At 34.5% G+C, this 20,244-nt stretch overlaps 1 protein-coding gene across 1 annotated transcript in view; it reads right to left on the reverse strand.

The window, feature by feature from the left end:
- HCRTR2 (hypocretin receptor 2) overlaps positions 1–20,244 on the reverse strand; it is a gene marked incomplete at its 3' end in the record, with an annotated part of 100,772 nt that overhangs the window by 20,418 nt on the left and 60,110 nt on the right. The window contains exons 2-4 of the mRNA XM_079147645.1: positions 13,776–13,954; positions 7,976–8,219; positions 1,287–1,402 (exon numbers count right to left, since the gene is read on the reverse strand). Coding sequence (XP_079003771.1) covers positions 1,287–1,402; positions 7,976–8,219; positions 13,776–13,954 — 539 coding nt within the window. The remainder of the gene's footprint in view (positions 1–1,286; positions 1,403–7,975; positions 8,220–13,775; positions 13,955–20,244) is intronic.

A 20,244-nucleotide genomic window follows, 5' to 3' on the forward strand; every position in this document is an offset into this window, starting at 1 on the left:
GGTTCTTTTAGTTAAAAAGGTTGGGGAATGGAATGCTAATAAACTTTGCTACTGGTTGCACTTGAAGGTCATTAAAAAAAGGGTTTCTTTACCAAAAAAAATTGAGAAAAAGAAAACTCTTTGAAATTATACAACATATTTGTAAAATGCAAGTATTGTTCATATCCAATTAGTAAAAAGATGATCTTGAAAAAAAGACTTTGAATAACAATTGTTGAATTAGACACAAATGAAGACCCAATCCCAATGACCAAATAATAGGTTTGTGAAATCCACTTAACAAATTAAGATGGTCCTGTTAAGTTCTTTCTGTTCAATAAAATATGTCAAATAAAACAGAATAACAGCATGGCTTTCCACTAACCTGATAAACTCCTGATAACCTGATGAAACCTGATTGCAATGACAATCATTTTAGAGAAGGAAAAAATACATCTTCAAGAACTGTGGCATTTTAAGATAAAACTTACAAAAATAAGAGCCTGAGCCATATCCTTTTCCTGTGCCTTTATAAATCACTACAGGTATATGTTAGTGATTTCATTCAAATCATAAACTTAATGCTTCAATACTTATATGTTGCAGGACTTGGATTCCCTCCACTATGCCTTGCTCTGGTTCTCTGTACTTACATAATTAAGGTGATTTTCATCCTGCATCTGACTGTGCCCCTTCTTATGTGTTCCTCAGTGACATAGGATGGAACTTTCTGCTTTTTTGCAAGACAAATGTGGGAAAGATCCGTATGAATGTTTGGTGAGTGAATAAGACAGTGAATGAATACAAGCCTTCATTGACACAGCAGAATTATCTTACAGATTGCAATAACTCAACTGGGAATTATAAAAGTTTTCAAAATTCTAAATTCAACCTGATTCTTCTACCCTTTTAAAAATTAGATCTTTGATGTTGGAGATTTAACCCATATGTTAAAATGTAAATCTTATTTTAAAATTTTACCTTCTAGACTTACAGTCTCAGGAAAATTTAAAGGAATTTTATTTGCTTCTTCTCATAAAGAACAAAATTAATAATGTTGTTCCTAGACAAAAATCAACTCAATCACCGAGGTTAAATTTTGGTCATAAATTTAAATTCCTTAAGGCAAGACTTAAGATATTCTCTAAATATCACTCTAAAATTTGTCAAGACATAGTTTCACAACTAAAATCTCATTATTTTTGAACAAATGATCCTTCGCCCAGCATGTTATACTGACTGTATGCATTCTTAAGTTTTAAGCACATCCTAAAGAAAACTCAAGCAAATTATTTGACATTACATACCTGTCGGCACCAGAGTTTACGGAATATTTGCAGATAAGCCAACACCATGAGACACAGTGGTGCCATGTATGTCACCAGAAAGAAACAGATGTGATACATCTTGGGGTAAATTTCACCTGGGATGGAAATTAAAATAATAAAATCTTATGTTAAAACTGATAAATTTTTAAAAATATAGTTCTGTCAATATTTTTCCTTTAAAGCATACATTTATTCTCCTTATGGTTTCATTAGCACATGGCATACAGATATAGAAAAATAATTGACAATACTTAACTACTTAAATTTACATGCACCAAATGTGAAGTTTTAATTTCATTTTATGTACTCATAGAAAAAGAGCAGTTAGCCATTCTTAATTTGTGCTACAATAATCTATCCAAAATCAAAAGGCCTTTCCTTTATCAAAAGGCCTTTATTTGGCTGACTAATTACTAAAGCATTAATTAGGATTATTATGTTTGCATTTACAAAAATGGACTTGACTCGATCAAAGACTAATAAGGAAATCTTTGGTTAAAGTGGGAAGAGAATAAAAGCTCAATTGATTCCTTCTCATTAGAATATAAATTCCCTGAAAAATCGGGAGGTTGTTTCCCATTTTCCTTTCGAATACAAACATCAAAAATTTTTGGAAAAACAAATACAATGCACATTTGATGATTCTGTTTGTTTACTTACTGCGAAATAGTCAAAACATCTTTTTAAACACAGAACATCTGTCTCTGAGTATAGAAGGGTACATGCATGGACATTGAATGAAAATGAGAATTTTAGGGCTTTTTAGTTAATTTTTAATCCAACATGGGATTTTTCTTTATTATATCCATCTCACTTTATCCTTAATCTATATACACCAATGATGCCTATTACTGATTAGGCACTTCATTGAAGAATTGATTAATTAATTATCTCATGGCATTGTGGTTTACTGTTAATGTTATAGCATTTCTAAAATATATCTATCACTGACATTTTATTTTATTTTATTGTTATTTTGCAGCACTGGGGATCAAACCCAGGGCCTTGCACATGCTGCACAAGCACTTTGCCTTATCACTGATTTTTAAAATGCTGTAGATGATATTTTCCCTACACTAGTATTTGGGCATATCACAGAAGTCCATCTACTTTAACTGTGATGTAAAATGAAATAGTATATTCTATACCGATAAGATTGATATTAAATGTAAAACCTCAATAAAATTGTAACTGGATGCTAACAAAACAAAGTTATTGTTTCTTTCTAAAACCACAGGCCTAATTTTGTCCTTGGTATTGGCAAAGAAGTTAGTTCCATACTATTACGGAGAGGTAATGCTATCACCTCCATGCAATATTTTATTATTTCAGAAAGGGTATGAATGATGAAAGATTAATTATGGAATGAAAATTCTGATAAGGGAAATTTATAGTCAGGATTTGCCAATAATAATTCTGATAATGACCATAATAGTGAATAACATTTACTTGGGAATCATTTTATTCTTACTGAACATATTTTAAATAGTTCTATGAGTTTAATATTCTCCATAGTCTCAGTTCCATAGTTTGTTGTCTCAAGTTGGTTGAATTTGAGTCAAATATTCTCTGTGTTCTTTCTTCTAAAATTGTCTTATTTCTCAATTTTTTTCTTCACTGTAATCATCTCAAGGGACAGCAGGGTGCATGTGCTGCTAGGAGGTCTAAGAGACCAATTTAAGGTGTCATTTGTAGCTTCTGTCTGGCCCAGAAGGCACCCACCTACCTCATCAATTTCTAACTTCCTTTCAAGTTTATCCTGTAAAACAGGCCAGTGACATAAAAAGTGATAGGATTCAAGCAGCCTGACTGGAGGAATAACAAATAGCATTTTCCTTTGAAGTGCTACAGCCTGAGATGCATTTGGTGGGCCAATTTCAAAGGAACTGGAAGGTGACCTCAGTACTTGCCAGGCACCTGAGTGGCTTTGAACTTTTATTTGTTTGGAAGAAAGTGTCACATGAGCTTTCTACATTAAAAAAAAAAAAAAAAAATTACCTTTGAAGCTTACATACCTATGAAGCCCTGATGTCTGTATCAGACTAAATTGAGTGAACTAAGGTAAATAGATTTGATAGGTAACTTTTTTTAATACCATCACTGTGATAACAGTTATGGGTTTTGAACAGATGGGTGCAAAAGCTTATTCTGCAGTTAGTGTATTTATAAATGGTTGGAAAAATATGTAATTGGCTAGTAAATGCATATTATGATAATGGGCACTCATTCGGAGAGCAGTTGATCAAGCAAAATTATATTTCCAGGCAAGGATAGATTGTTTTAATAAGGAGATTATAATAGATAATGGAGGAAACATGATAGTTTTAAATTCCTCATTTCATGCTTTGAGTACAGGCTAATAGAAAACCCAGATAAGCCACTGAAAATTTAAATTATATGCTAAAAGTATCTCTGAAACCTTTCTGCAGTTGATACACAATGACTTCTACATATTTTATGACACTTATATATAACCTAGAATGTAGCTGTATAAAATTTCTTTCACTGAAGGACTATTTTATTTAGAAAACAGCATTTCAAAGACTGATAACCATTAAAAATCTTTGTCTCTACTCAACTGATGGCAGCTAAAATCTAAATAAATTTTTGCATATGCATGTATGTTTTATATACACATATACATATCCAACAAATAAGGAACAAATGAAGATCTTTATGCCATCTTTGAAATCAGAGATTGAAGAGTCGTGTCATATTATTAAATTTGACCATTGTTTCAAAGCTCATGGGTCTATTAAATGTACCTGAATCTTTAATATGCTTTATTATCTTCTCCTCTAATAAATGTTTTTATAAATGTTCCAATTAATACACACATGCACATATTTAAACATTTTCAAAGCCTCATAATAAGCCACCTTTCATAATTACTCTTACAGAAGAGTGCCACCTCAGACAACAGAAGAATAATTTGTAATATTCAAGAGAGGAGATATCACCAATACCCAGTGTTCAGAACCATGTTTGACAAATGGTACATTCCCATTAAACATTTGATAAACGAATAGTGAAATGATTATTTTTCTGACTGTGCAAAAAGAAAGTTACTTTCTTCTCAATGGATTTTATTGTGTGGAGCCATGAATTTACAAATGAAGCATTCCAGAATGTGGGAATATAATTCTGAAACAATTTTTTTTTAATCTTAGAAGTGCGAGTTCATGTGACTGGAGCTGTGAACACATACAAAGACATAATTTAAAGATCATAAAATCAGTAGTATTAACATAATTTATGTGTTTTTAAGTGTTAGATTGTCTACCAGAAGATGTGGTTGGTAGTCAATTTAAAAAAAAAATTATTGGTATGCTATTCTTTATTTCAGAAATCGTTTACCCATAAACAGGTATGTGTTCTGGGTAATATTTCCATTAAGACACAATTCCAAGTTATTTTTTAACACAAGTGAAACAGCATTTGCTGGACTTTCTCAAAAGCAATTTGATGGAAATAAATCAATTGACCACATGGCTTTCCTGACGTTTTCCTCCATTGTGATATTGGTTGTAGGATAATCAAATATCACTGTCTACTCTTATAATTACATTATTTGTTGAATGTAAGAGAAAGACAAGGAAAAAACATGAATCAATCTCAAATAAGATAGTATATTTTACACCAAATGTTTTAAAATTGGATTCAAATGTATTGGACTTTTAGAGATGCTTGAATTCAGAAGAGTGACATTATAAAATATACTTTCTTGTTGGGTGCAGTGGCCCATGCCTGTAATCCCAATGGCTCAGGAGGCTGAGGCAGGAGGATCGTGAGTTCAAAGCCAGCCTCAGCAACAGCAGCCAGGCACTAAGCAACTCAGCGAGACCCTGTCTCTAAATTAAATACAAAAATAGGACTGGGATGGGGGTCTGTGGATGAATGCCCAAGTTCAATCCCCAGTACTGTACCCCCAACCAAAAAATATATGTATACTTTCCTATGATGTTTTTAGGTTATGACTGTCAGGCATATCCCAAATTTAACTTGGACATGGAATTATAAATAGCCTACTTGAACAGGACTCATGCAATATAAGAATCATTATAGTAAAGGATGTATCTAATGAACAATAAGATTAGAACCTTTTGAATTATTTTGTATTCATCTAGAAAAATTAAGTGATTAGCAACTTCATTAAATATTTGAAAAGCTATTTCACCGTTTTAAGTAATTTTTGATATTGTGGATGTTCAACTAAAGTCAATATCATTTAATTTTGACCTTTATAAGCATTTTAAGTAATGTTGGACTCTTTAAAAATCAATTTCAAATAGTTTTCTGAAATGACTACTGAAGGTATTCAATAATGTCTTTTATGAAAGAAAACATTCATTCAAGAGTTAGGTAATACACTATAGAGGTAGAAATGAACTTTTTGTATTTATGTTTATTGCTTAAAGGTAATCAAAAAATAATGTGCCTATTTGTTATATCAATAACAAATTGATAACAAAAGCAATAACTGTCAGAATTTGTAGCTTTATGACCTTTTTGTTAGTAGGAATTAATGCTCCTTCATTACTATAAGACCACATAAGAATTTTACATGATAGACCACATAAACATATAATGAAACTAAGTACCAAAATAGAGAAGACAGTACTCACTATGTTGAATAATAACAGTATTTTATCATAATTTATAATCTTCATAATCTTCAAGTATTCCAAATTTTGAGTTGAAAGCTTTAGATTTACATGCATGTTATTTAATAATCTTGAACAAATAGTTTTATCTTTCTAGCACTCAATTTAGTCATAAATTAACTAAAAGATTCTGAGAAAGTGACTTCAAGCAGTTTTCCAAATGTAACTTATTGTTAAGGAATGGTATAGGAAACACAATGTCACAATCTGTTCTCAACATACCTTGTTTCTAAACTTGGTTCTGTAGCCTACCCACCCCCTGTTTCAGATGCAATAAATTCTGACCTTTCTCTTTCTTCCCTAAGATGCGGCTCCCATTAGGTAGGTTTTTCTGATTCCTGGCACACCCCTTTCCTCTCTTCAAGAATTCCTGCTTATCTTTAATGCTTTGCTGAAATGTTAGCAACTCCTCTGTAAACTTTTGTCCACACAGCTAGGACTAAGTTTGTTCTCTCATTTGTGTTCCTACCACTTTGAATATAACTAGATTAATATAGTGATCACATGATAAACATTTGTTTATTTGCTTTTCAGCCTCACAATATAGAATGTGCTTTATTAGGGAGAGACTATTTCTCTTCATGCTAGCAAAATGCATGGCACACTCTAAATATTCATAACATTGTTTGAACATTAAATAAATGGAAAATGAGACACTTATGAAATATCCCTACCATACTGGAACTTGCCATTCATTTTTTTTTTTTTTTGTCTGTATTATTGCAGGGGAAAGTTGCAAGATGAAGATGATCCAAAAAAAAAAAAAAAAAAAAAAAAAAAAAAAGAATATGGCAAAACAATTGCAATTTTATAAAGGAAGGGTAAATCTAAATTTTAAAAAAGATAAATTTGGGTGAAATTGCTGTTATTGCAGGTCTTATGACAATGTATGAAATAATACCATGTATTTTTTAATTTGATATTACTGTAGTGAAAGCATATTCTAATTTCTCAATTACTGGTTTTTCTCATGTTGTATTCAAAAAAAGCACCAAAGTCAGAATTATCAGAAATTCAAATATTCAAACATTTGAAAATAAAATATTTATAAGCAATCCTAGTGGTACCCTGCCTTTTGATCCATCTTTCTAATAAGCATAACCATGCCTTTATCTCGCAAATAAGCACTCTCAGGTTTCCTAAATATGAGGCATTGCCATACTCTTATCCAAAGGAGGTCACATTGTTTTTTTCAAATTTCACTTGATAGTTTTGTCACTGCTAGATGCTATGCTGAAATGCAGAATTACTTTCTGTCATTCTTTGTTACACCTAGGTTTGTGCCAGCACCAGGTATGGATAAAAGTGTTCCCATTCCTTCTACTTTTGAACCAAAGTAACATAAGGCCTCCAAACTTCTGCCTATTTAAATTTTGCTATGGTACATGTCAGATGGAAAACCAGAAATGATTCCTAATTAGCATAACTCCTTGATCACATAGCAGTTATTCCAGCGATAAAACTCATCAACTGGTGTGCTGAGAAGAGAGAAAGCAAATTGGGATAATATGACTCAGAACAATACAAGTTCACATAGTCTCCTCTGGTCATGTTCCAAGGACATGTTTCCAGGATGTGGTTTTAAAATAAACAGCAGTTACATTTGAGGTCCATGAGGGAATCTGACACTTGAGACAACATGATGTTGAACCACCTTAGAAGATGCTAATCATTCTAGAATATATTTTTAGTTTATATTCTTTAACTGTTTTTTAGGAGAATTTAAGAGAAACTAACATAACCAAATTTGAACTAGAGAATAAGCCTTCTCCTTTCATTTTCTTTCTGAAAAATTTGGACACTGGAAAATAGTGCAAATAACATTTTCAAAGGACTAAGGTGGAATTACTCTGTAAACTTGTTTTGGGTTTCAACTTGGTTTTCACACTCGTGCAAAACCAAATTAACAAATACCAATTAGATGCATAAGCCCAGTTTTATATTGACTATTTTCAGTTTTCAGGTGTAATGTTCATATCAGCTCATGGGCCAAAATGAGCTTACCTCCCCAGCGCTCATCACATACTGTAAATAGAGTGGTTTTATTAGCTAAGCCTGGGAGCATGGTACTGCACTCCATGACAATGGCCTGAGGAATCATTATGATGCAGGAGACAATCCAGATGATGACGATGCTATTCCGGGCCCTCTTGGCTGTGCTCTTGAACATCAAAGGGTGACAGATTGCATACCATCGATCCAAGGCAATGCAGCTCAGTGTTAGGACAGACACAGACACTGACACAGTCTAGAGGAAGAGAACAAAATAGAGGAGAAGCGCCAAGTGTCAAACGCATTGCTCATAGCATATTTACCATATTACAAAGGGAGCACAACCAAGGTTGCCAAAAAGCAGTTCACATAAGTGATTTCTATATAAAGAAAGCTATGTAAAACAGAAAAAAAAATTAGAATTCTGTTACTAACATTACTAGGATGATTATTCTCATGATTCTGTTTTCTCACTTAGCCATCCACAGGAGAAATCACATCCTTGGATGGACAGAAATAGAACACATATATTTGGTTTGAATTGGAAAATTATCTTTCACCTAAAGAAAATAATATAATATGTCTTTCCTTTAAATCATCATGTAGGGGTGCTGGAGTGTGACTCAGTTCAATTGTAGAGTGCTTGCCTAGCATGTGTGAAGCACTGGGTTCAATTTTCAGCACCACATGTAAATAAAATAAAATAAAATAAAATAAAAGTCCATCCAAGATTTAAAAAATTTAAACACAAATCATCATGTAGGGATTTGAATGAAACTACATTCAATTTTCATTCATGAATTCTGGGTCCCTCATTTCACATTTTCAAATAATAAGGGATATTTGTACTTCAGTTGATAGCTAATATGTTGTATCCAAAGAAAGGCAATGAGTCATGTTAAAAGAGAATTCTGTGTATGGATCTCCTTACCATAGTTTGCTCACTGTTAGCATAAACAACTTGTCTCTAAAAATTAGATTAGGTTCGCCCAGTCCAGCAGTTCAGATTTCTAAATACTGCTACCACAATTGATTCTTTATTTTGGAGCTTTAAGGAAATTATAAACATTAAGCCTATTTCTACTTAATCACAAAACATAATTATGTTTAATGGATTCTTCTATATTGAATGAAACATTGATCCTTATATTAGTCTCAAAATTCACCCTTACTATGGAGAGCCCTTCTCATTTCTTATTTTTATTACAGATTTCCATTTATTTTCTTCTTAGCATTTGTCCCATGTTGGATTACTTATTTAATTTGTTACTTTATGTGTTTTCTCTATTGCAACAAAACCCTATGGTAGGAGTTACTTTCGTTTTTTTCACAGCTGTGTCCTGAAAACCTGGCACAGCATTTAAAGTGCTTTATGTACTTAGTGAATATTTTTTACTCAATTAATAGTGAAAAGCCTCAATCTAAAGTAATAGATACAATCCAATCTTCCTTCTCTTTTTTGTCTCAACTGTATTGATCCCACAGTATGTGGCAAGGGTAGGTATAATTGCTTCATACATAAGGACCCTTATTGTTAATGCATTTACTACAGGTACAAATGAATGAAAGGGACCTCAGATTGTGTGCAGAACACAAGAAAGGGCTTTGGGTTTACTGTCAGGGTGGCTGGTCTTTTCTTACTTTCCCACCAGTGAACTGCATAATATCGGGTCACACAATATTCTACACTCTGGGGATGTATATGTGTGCTTCTGTCTGTTAAATGAAGGAAATCTGCAAGATGAGATTTCTATCAACCCTGATTCTTTGGAGTCTTTCTGGGAGAAGCAGAAGGTTGTAATTGGACCAATTCTAGACCTAGGTTTCCTAGGCACAAATCTCATCTACTCACTGGTAATATTGGGTAAGTTACTCAACCTCTCTATTCCTCAGTTTTCTCCTCTATAAAATGTGGATGATTGTAGGAGACAAAAATAGAATTGCAGAGAGAGTTAGTTGAGATATAAAATACTTAGCCCAAGACTGTTACATAAGTGGTATGTGTTTGCTATTACTTATTATGATTATGTCAATGATAATGATGATTATACTATTATTTTTTTTATTCTAGAGCCTGTAATTCTACATTTGAATTGGAACAGACTATGTTTCAGGGAAAACAGTCATAGAAATTACAAATAATATCCTAAGCCTTGCTAAATTTGTAAAGGCTAATTTTATTCTAATTGTAAATTTAATGAGTTGAACTCTACCAGAGTGATCTAAGTTAGCTGATGATTCTTGAGAATTTTTTGTGCTATGTTAGAGTATCTTCAACTCTCTCTCAAACCATTCTCACTCTCTACCCACTCTGAACTCCTCCCCCCTTGACTTACTAAAAATGAATCAAGTACCTAGAGCCTCTCCATTCCATTGCTAACCCAGGAAACCTACTATGGCAGTCTTGATCTGCAGTTGATTTTTTTCACATCTACTGGGTCAGGGCTATATTTATCCTCTCTAGGAATTAGAAGTGTAAAGTGTTCATCAAGGCTTAGTAATTTATTATTCATGAATTTTAATCAACCTGGATGAATGAGATAGAAGTAACATACTTCAAACTCAACTGTCATTTCTAGTATTTATCACTACTATTATATACTAATAATCAATTTGTATCAGTTCACTTGAAAAACTTATGTCCAGTGCCAAGAGTGACCCAGGGTGCAGTGCCATCGGTTTTGTATAGCGAAGGGAGAAAATATGCTAGTGCGATTCTCACAGTAGAATCCATTGAATATACCCTTGACAATCAGTGATTTGATATTCAATCTTTCAACATCTATATTTGCAGGTGTATAAGGCACATCAGTATGCAATTAACATCCAATTTACAAGATTTTCTTGAGGGGATATAAAATTTCATCCTATCCTAAGTGATTATAAATGAGAGTTGTGTTGCTGCTTTTCACTTCTAGGAGTATACTTCTGGGTGCCTTTTTCATTTACATTCTGATAATAGCTTGGGTCATTCTGATAATAAGTCATTTGAGAAATAAGTCCAGTGTGGATTACAAATGTTGTGAACATGAGATGATGGGAGCAGCTTCTGCCTTCAGTTTCTTGGTGTCACTCATGCTAGGGGGCAATGCTTGGGGACTTCCTTTGGTAGAAAAAGATCCTGTTTTATGTTAGCACATAGGTGTGCCAAAAGAATCTCAAAGGTCCATGACAAGTAGGAATGGAAATTTTGCCAAATCATGAATTTGAATGATAGGCACTAATAGATTGGAAGGTAGTAAAATATAATAACTGAGGGAAAAAGAAAGCCTGTTTGACCACCCAGCATGTACCACCTACATCTCACTTGAATTTTGTTCATTTCCTGGCAGGTTCTTTTCTGAGCCTCTTCAGAAGTTTCTTAAAACAAACAAACAAACAAACAAAAATCACTCTGAAAAAGTAACTATCTGTTCCTGTCATTGAGTGAAATGCACAATAATTTTCAGTCAATATCTTACTAAATGTTAATGGTCTTGGAATTATAGAATTATTAAACATCTAAAAGGGTCATTTTAATTATTCAGCTAAGCTTTATTACATTTGTGAGATTATTAAGTTGTTTGAGCCTTTGCCAGGGTGTTGCAGTACATCAACCATAAATCTAAAGGTTGTATTGTATTTAGAAGAAAAAGAACATATAAATCATAGAAAATTAGTAAATGTCCTATATGAATCTAAAGTGCAACGAATAACCTTAAAATGTGGCTGGAAATTATGTAATGTTTTTAAATATTAAATAGGACATAAATAACACTTCAGCAATAAGAGTCATTAGCTTCAGAATATCACAACGAGGAGAAAACTACTCAAGGCTTATTATCCATTACTATTTGTGACGTTCAGAAAAATTCTATAAAAAGGAAGCAATAAATATTGAGAATTCAGACACTAGTTTAGTCAGTGAGTGAAACTCTTTGTGTGCTAAGAAGTGATGCTGAATGAGTTAATGGATGGGCTGAGTCATTTCTATTCTATGGTTGTTCATTCGTTCTTCTCCTTGGCTTGTAGAGAAGAGAATCAACTGTGGAGTTAATAACTGACACTGTTCATGCAGAAGCAGAGCTGAGAATGCTCCTTTAACTGCAGGACTTGCAGTTAAGTGTGTAGTGTGGGTGACCACTGTCAGCGACTTCAGGAGAGACTCCTGCTTGCATCACTTACTGGTTCCACGTTGCCCTCAGTCTGTCCTTTAGTGCTCACAGGACATCTGAAACACCTGCTCCATAGCAGGGCATCACTAGGTATCAGAATAGGGCTGCACCTGCCACAAGGTGATGTACCCCTCCTCATCACTCCACTCCCCACCAAAACTTCTGGTTCACAGAGAAAACACAAAAACACTCTTAGCCAGTTGAAGAATATGGATACCCAGAACCATTTTGAAAATTACAAGGATCCCTAACATTTCCTCCTGGTGGTTATTGGTGCCAAAAGGAATACAAGTTTTCTGGAAGTACCACAGGCAGTGAAATATTGGAATTCTTTGCTCCTTAGAATTTTCCCAGTGCTTCCATGCAAACACTGTCAGAGATATTTGTTTATCTGTTGTTCATTTTACTATGTCTCTCACAAATTTTTCTACAGTTCATTTTTTGTAATCTGCTCATGGTTTTCAGCAGGTTGACCCAAACTAACCTTACAGTTAAACATAAGATGTGCATGAAGCTTACAACTTGTAGGGCATTTTCCATTATTCTGCAAATGATGTCTGACCTTAAAAATTATCACTTCTCTTTGTAAGAGGTCACTGAAGAACTATTGAGCTGAAAATCCCTTTATAACGTTTCAGTTCTAAAAGATCAAACCAAATAATTTCCAGTAATGGGCTCTTTGTAGTCTCCCCCAACTTTCTGTTATCAGAAGCCTATTTTCTCTTCCTGCAAATATTATCCCTGCCTTGGAAACTGGAGAGAATAAGATAAGAGGTGGAGGATAACTATAGAAGACAAGCTGAGTCACCAAGATTTCACTTATGTTCAGTTCCTACAAGGGAATCTATGTCTAAGTAGTGGCCACTATCGTGGGAAACTTTTTCCTGAAGTTCTCAGACCTACAAGTACAATTAGAAGATAATTCTCTGAAAGTATTTATCTTAAGTCCTTATATGACAATTAAATATAGAAAAGTTGCCCTCATTATTGACCAATAAAACACGTAATGATGATTTGATAACTGAGGTTTAATGAGAACATACTATGTTTATAAGATCAGCAGAGGGTAATCACTGTGCCAAGAAATTTATGTAAATTATCTAAGCAAACTGTCACAACAACATATGAGATAGATCTCATTAAAGTTTTTATCCTTTTAAAATGAGTGAATTGCAAACAGTCTTTGACTTGATAGCTTGCCCTCTGTGAACAGAACAGTTTCCAAACCAGGTAGCCTGAGAACAACACCAAAACCTGTTCACTGTAGTGCTTGATCACACAGCTCTTAATTCTTACATGTGAAAAGAACTCACTTTAAAAACAGATATTCTATTGTTTATACTGGAAGAAACTCAAGCATTAATTTTTTTCAAGTTCCTTATTTAATAAGGGTGAGATTAGAAATTAAAGAAGCCAAATACTTGGGTAACACTGTAAGATAATTGAACAGTTTTGCTCCTCTATTCTGTACTCAGACTTTAACTTGTTTTTCTGGAAAAATCTCAAGTATTGTCTTCCTTAAGTCAGGCAGTTCCCAGTAAAGTATATTTCTTTCTTAACCCATTAACTTACCCAAGGACCATGGCTACCTACTATTGAAAATATTTTTTTGGTAGTTTCTGTATTTGAGTTGAAAATAAATATAATAAAAGAATTACCTGTAAATAAGGGATCACTTTACAGAGGGACTGTCCGAAGAACCAGGTCTCCGTGATATCGACAACCAGCGTGGCCGGAAGGCAGGTGATGGTCACCAGCACGTCAGCCAGAGAGAGGTTGACAATGAAGTAGTTGGTCACTGTCCTCATGTGGTGGTTCTTCCACACAGCCACGCAAACTAACATGAGAAGGAGAGGGAACAGTAAGCAAGCAAAGGAAGCAAGGGTTGATGGGGCAATGCTGTCTGTCTGGCTGACACCCCTTAAAGTCCCTACAATGAAAAGGCGAGGTCATTAAACCTGTGTCCTTGTCACTGAACCAGTCAGTCTGTATGGATCCTGAGTTACTTGCTCAAAAATCCATTCATTTGCCTTGCTAGGTTTTTCTCAATGAATCACAAAGCTGTGCTTTTTTTCACTTGAGTTCAAATTGCACCTCCCAGAACTTAAAGGACAATCTTCTCTTTATCCTCTATTCTGTCAGCACTCAGCAATGCAGAAGGGCCTCAAAAAATAGTTGATGAGTTAAGATGAATTAGCAGACAGCGGTTTTTAACTGACTGTTGTGTTTGCAACATCTAAACACAGGTAGTAAACATCCAGATCTTTACCCAAATCTGTTCCCAAAATCTGCATTTGAAACTTCTAAAAGAGGAAGAGTCTTGTCTTTAAAAGTTGAGAGCCAATGATTATTCAACCCCTACTATTGCCAAATACTGAGCTGGACTGTTCATATACTTATGTCGTATAATCCTCACAACAATCCTAAGGGAAGACGTCACCCACATGTAATTGTGAGGTAACTGCGGCATAGTGAATTCATGAGACTTGTCTAAGAACACATGGCTCATAAAATATAAAAGTACAGTTACAATTGGGGTTTAGTTCTAAGTGAAAAGCTGGCCTTTTCACAGAACAGGCTGCCTTCTTTCAAGAAAACGAGGGAGCTGTAACAAAGCACCTATAAATTCTGGAAACTCTATCCCCCCTCCTTATTACTCTTGATGGCCTCCAAACATTACTCTCAAATCAAACATGCTTTTCAATACTCTCACAGTGGGCCTCCCTCATTGCCTTGTAGAACATCCCCAGTTTAAAAGCTGTGCTATCTCATTCAGTTGCTCTTTCCTAAAAGAACATCCAGTGCCCTCATTCTCAGTCTTCTGCTTATCTGGTGTATGCAAAGGTTATAAAACCACTGACTCCAAAATTACATAGGTGTATGAACTGCTGTCCATATCAATTGATGGATTTGCTTTACTAAAAGTAACTGTGATTGTGTCTGGGATATTATTAACCAGTCAGAGATGTCACCAAGTGCCCAAATGATACAGTGATTAGTAAACTTAGTGTAGAAATACAAGCACATTTTGTTAAACCTATGTCATGGAGTAAGATTATCTTTTTGATAATTATGTGCCATTTATTAAGAGTTTCATATGGTAGAAAATCCTTTTATCAGATTCTAAGGTTGAAATTGGCCATCAGCTACCAGTTGATGTCAATTTAATAAACTACTTAGATTTCTGAGGATTTCATTTTGAATACTTCACTTCTTCCTCTTACACCTGCCCAATAATACCCAGAAACACAGCTGAGCCTTAACTAGGTAAGCTATAGTCTTTTATTATTTGAATATGATGCTGTGGAATAATTTATTTCCCATAAACACTTGAAACTTAAAACACATGCACACACACACACACACACACACACACACACACACACATACACCCTACACCCTAGCAACTGACACATTATCAGAGTTTGTAAGGAGAAAATAGGCAAAAACATCATATTGCTGGTATTTGTTCAACATATGGTCTAAATGGTGGAAACTTGGACCTAAAAAAGAATATAGGCCTTAAAAAGTATAACTAGTTTCAGTTTAACTTTCAGCTCTCCTCATTTTGGAGATAAGGAAAGGCAGAGGTTGGAAGACAGGTACTGCATTGCATCTAAACAATATTTAAGGAAATCTCTGTCCCACAAACACTCCTTTGGTACTTACTGTATGCCATACCTGTTCAAGGCACTTTAATTATTAAATAGTTTCACAACAATAAGACCATGAAGTGAATACTATGAACATTCTTTCAACAGTGAGAAACTTAGAGAAGTTCATCTACCTTAGAAAAGATAGTTAATAAGTGCTAGAACTTCTATTTAAATCTCATCCCCCAAGCTTGGTCATTCTTATGTATTCTTTTTTTTTTGGAAGGTAAATATGCAGGTTTTAAAATTGTTTGTTCTATTTAGTTATACATGACAGCAGAATGCATTTGGATTAATTGTACACACATGGAGTACAACTTTCCATTTCTCTGGCTGTACACGATGTAGAGTCACACCATTTGTGTAATCATACATGTAGGTAGAGTCCTGATGTTTGTCTCATTCCACCATCCTTCTTACCCCTCTCATTTCCCTCTACACAATCCAAAGTTCCTCCATTCTTCCCTTACCCCCTGCCCTCCCCCCATAATATATCAGCATCCACTTATCAGAGAAAACATTTGGTCTTTGGGTTTGGGGGATTGGCTTATCTCACTTAGCCTGATATTCTCCAACTCCTTACATTTACCTGCAAATGTCATAATTTTATTCTTCTGCACTAATCTAATGTATTATTGATGGAAGCAGAAAAAGGAAAGGAAGCTATCAGTTTCTATTTGCTAATACTCTAACAAGACTACAGAAATTTTTGGTTAGAGATCACTAGTCTAACCTGCCATCCAATTTTTAAATAATCAGCTCTGTGACACTTCTGATCCATCCCCCAAACGTTTATAAATATAGAGAAGCATCCTGAAACCCTTGAGTTCATGTTTGTTTTAGTCATCTATTCTGCTGCTGTGACTAAATGATCTGACCAGCACAATTGTAGAAGAGAAAAGGTTTATTTGAGGGCTCATGGTTTCAGAGGTGTAGTCCATAGAAGGTTGACTCCATTGCTCGAGGTGATGTTGAACATCATGGCAGGAGAGAGTGACAGAGGGAAGCAGCTCACATCACGGTGGCCAAAAAGCAGAGATTCTCCACTCTCCAAATACAAAATGTATATACCTCAAAGCCATGCCCCAATTCCAATCTCCTCCAGCCACACCCTACTACTTCAATTAATCCCATCAAGGATTAATTCAGTGATTGGGTTAAGACTCTTACAACCCAATTATTTCTCCTCTGAACCTTCCTGTATTGTTTCTCATGAGAGCTTTTGGGGGACACCTCACATCCAAACCATAATGATGTTGAAGTAACTTTAACAGCTCATGAGTTCTTTTTCATGTTCAGTTGAAATCTGCTTCCCTTTTGTTTCTGCTTACTAGTTCTTAATTCTTTCTTAGAACCGAAGGAATAGACTTTACCTAATTTTTAACTTGTACCTGCATTAGTCTTCTAGGGCTACTTCAAAAACTGAGCATTGTAAAACAAGAGAAATTTATTGTCTCACAGTTCTGGAGACTATACTTCAGAAACCAAAGTATCAGCAAGGCTAAGCTCCCTCTGAAATCTGCAGGGAAATCTTTCTTCGCCTCTTCTCAGATTCTTGTGGTTTGCTGGTTACCTTGGCAAATCTGGCATTTTTTACAGTTGCCTAATTGAAGTCTCTACTTTGATGGTCAGTTGTGCATCAGCCTGTGTTTCTATCATCACATGGCCATCTTAGAATAACAGTCATGCTGGATAGGCTCACCCTATATGACTTCATCTTTAAAAATTACACCTATAATGACCCTATTTTCAAATCAGCTCACCATCTGAGTTAATGGAATCAGGACTTCATCATTTTAATGCGGGAAGGGCACAATTCAAATTACAATAATATTTATTCAAATATTTAAAGACCACAGTTATGTCCATTTCCCTAGCCTTCGCTCCACCAGTTTAAAGATCTCCAGAATCATGTGCGCCAGAGGGAGTTTGTATCTCCTATCACCGTGGTCCTTTATTCTGAACATACATCAGAGGATCAGTAATGGCTCTGAATGAAACATCTGTGACTGCACCCGCATTTCCAGATGATATCTATCCAACGCAGCAAGGAGCAGGATGATTTCTTGGGTCACTCCCCATTAAGATGCTGCAGATCTTATCAGCTTTCTTAACAGTCCAGTCACATTTCTTTGGATCATATGTGTTTCTAATTACTAGAAATTGGTTTTCTCTTATAAATCTTAGATTAAATCTTTACCTTTGAATCCTCAGGAGGCAAAAAGGAAAAAAAATCTATAAAGAATATTACTGGAACAATTGGAGAAAACTGAATTTAGATTTTATGTTAGATTATATGACTGTGTCATTTTGAAATAGGTTAGGTGTACTACTTATATTATGTTCCTTCAAATATTTATATATTGTAGCTATGCTTACTTTCCAGGGCTCTGTTACATTGAGAAAAGCAGTCACATATGCAAAGCAGAGTTTTGGCTATTGTCACCTGATCTATCATGAACACATTCCAGATTATGAGTACCTTCTTCTAAATGACATATCCAAAATTGCACACATATCTCCAGGTGCAGATCTCCTAAATTTTTGTTAAGCTAACATTCTAACATTTATTTTTTAACTCACCCATTCAAGTGCAGAAGTTACAAAGTGAATACCTTCTTATTCTGACAGCATATCAAATTGATGCAAAAGTGCAAAATTAAAATCGCCTTTTCCTGAACTTGGAAGTTTAATTTTTTTCCTTTTTCTTTCCATTGGTCAATGTTTAAAATCTTCAAAATATCTCTAACCTCTATCTTCCTTTCCTATTGCAAATACCCTATGTCAGATCCTTGGAACCACTAACTGCAATAGTAGACACCAACTAATATTTTCCTCTTTATTTTATCTACCTTTACTACTGTGTGTCTTATTAAAAAATACCAGTCACTAAAATTATATTATTCTGATAAAATGTTCCTTTTCTTCTGAACAAGGTATAAAACTTTCAGGTTTTTCTACCAATGAGGATCTAGTTGAAACTTCCCTTTGTATCTTGCAGTGCTCCCTATAAAATACTCAGACCACTAGGATAAGTTGGATACCTCACTGTTAATCAGTCATATTCTATGTACAGGTCATTGCCCACAGTCTATTTCAATCCCCTGTATAACTAAATAAGTGCTTCCCCAAACCATCTACAACCAATCAAAGAAGTTTCTGATTCACAAACCATCTCCTAAGTAGCCTAACTCACGAGGCTTTCTTTCTTCTTTGCAACACTCATTCACCTTTTATGGTAATGAATTACATTCTAAAATTATGGATCAGTATGGACCCTTTTGGTATTTTTTTTTCCATCTCCTGACTGGCACAGAGACTTTTTATCATTATAAGCTGTCCATTCGCTTTTCCTTACTTTTAAAATTTTCCACAATCCCTGTCTCCACTCCCAAATGCTGCCCAGAATAAAACTTTGCAATAACTATTAATTAAATTGACTCGTAAAATTATAGTTTGGTACCTTGGTATGGCACATTCTCCCATATGAAAATTCTTTAAAAGGAGAGGAAAACCCAAATGACAGAAAGGAGTATTTACTTTCTCCATTCCTTTCGAGAGAAATTAGAGCTGACAGAGAACTCAGTTGCTTCTCAATATTCTTTTCACATAAGTAAGCTACGTTCCGTAATTCTCCATATACTGCCTTCTGATGAACTTGGGCAAGTCCCAAGATCTGAACTTAATAGTACATTTGCATCAGTTCTGTGAATGACATTATACACCAATATTAAGGTCTGTTTGTAGTTTCTACAATTAAAAACCTGCAGCTCTCAACCAGGAACAGGTGAAAGAAATTGAGACTATAGAGGTGAAAGAAGATAATACGAGGCCAGAATGCCGATCCCATGAAGCTCTGCCTTAAACAAGGACTTTGCTGAAAAGAGATTTCTGAAATGTGGAAGTGCCAGGAAGATACAAATCTACTCTTCCCTGTCTTCTACCCCATTATCTGGCTTACCGTTTCTTTCTTTTTAAGAATATGATTCCTGCTTCTTGTCTGTAAGACAAACAGTTGGAGGTGACTCAAGCTGCATGAAAACTTCCACAGACCGTGATTCAGAGGGATTTTTAAAAGAGCACATAAATATAATCTTTAGAAATGAACTGATCTCTTTGCTTGGTACTGTGTGGGCCTAAAACTAAAGACTAAATTGACATTTACAAGGGAAAACATAATATAAATTTATTAAAGATCTTTACCTCTATAGTCTACATTGGCTTTGTAATAAATTGCCTTTTAAAATCTATCAGATCACATATGGACAAAGTTAATGTTTCAAAACCAATAACTGTATTTAGAAAAACTTAGACTAAGGTGATACACTGTTAATCTACTGGTATTCTGACTTCATTAACAGCATATAAACTGTACAACTAAGATTATATATGTTATTAAACATGTATTTGGACCTTGAAATACCATGTAATAATTAACTATAAAACATGATTTCGAGATGTGACTGTGAATTGT

The sequence above is a fragment of the Sciurus vulgaris genome, assembly GCF_902686455.1.
Source record: "Sciurus vulgaris genome assembly, chromosome: 7".
Classification (NCBI taxonomy): Eukaryota; Metazoa; Chordata; class Mammalia; order Rodentia; family Sciuridae; genus Sciurus; species Sciurus vulgaris.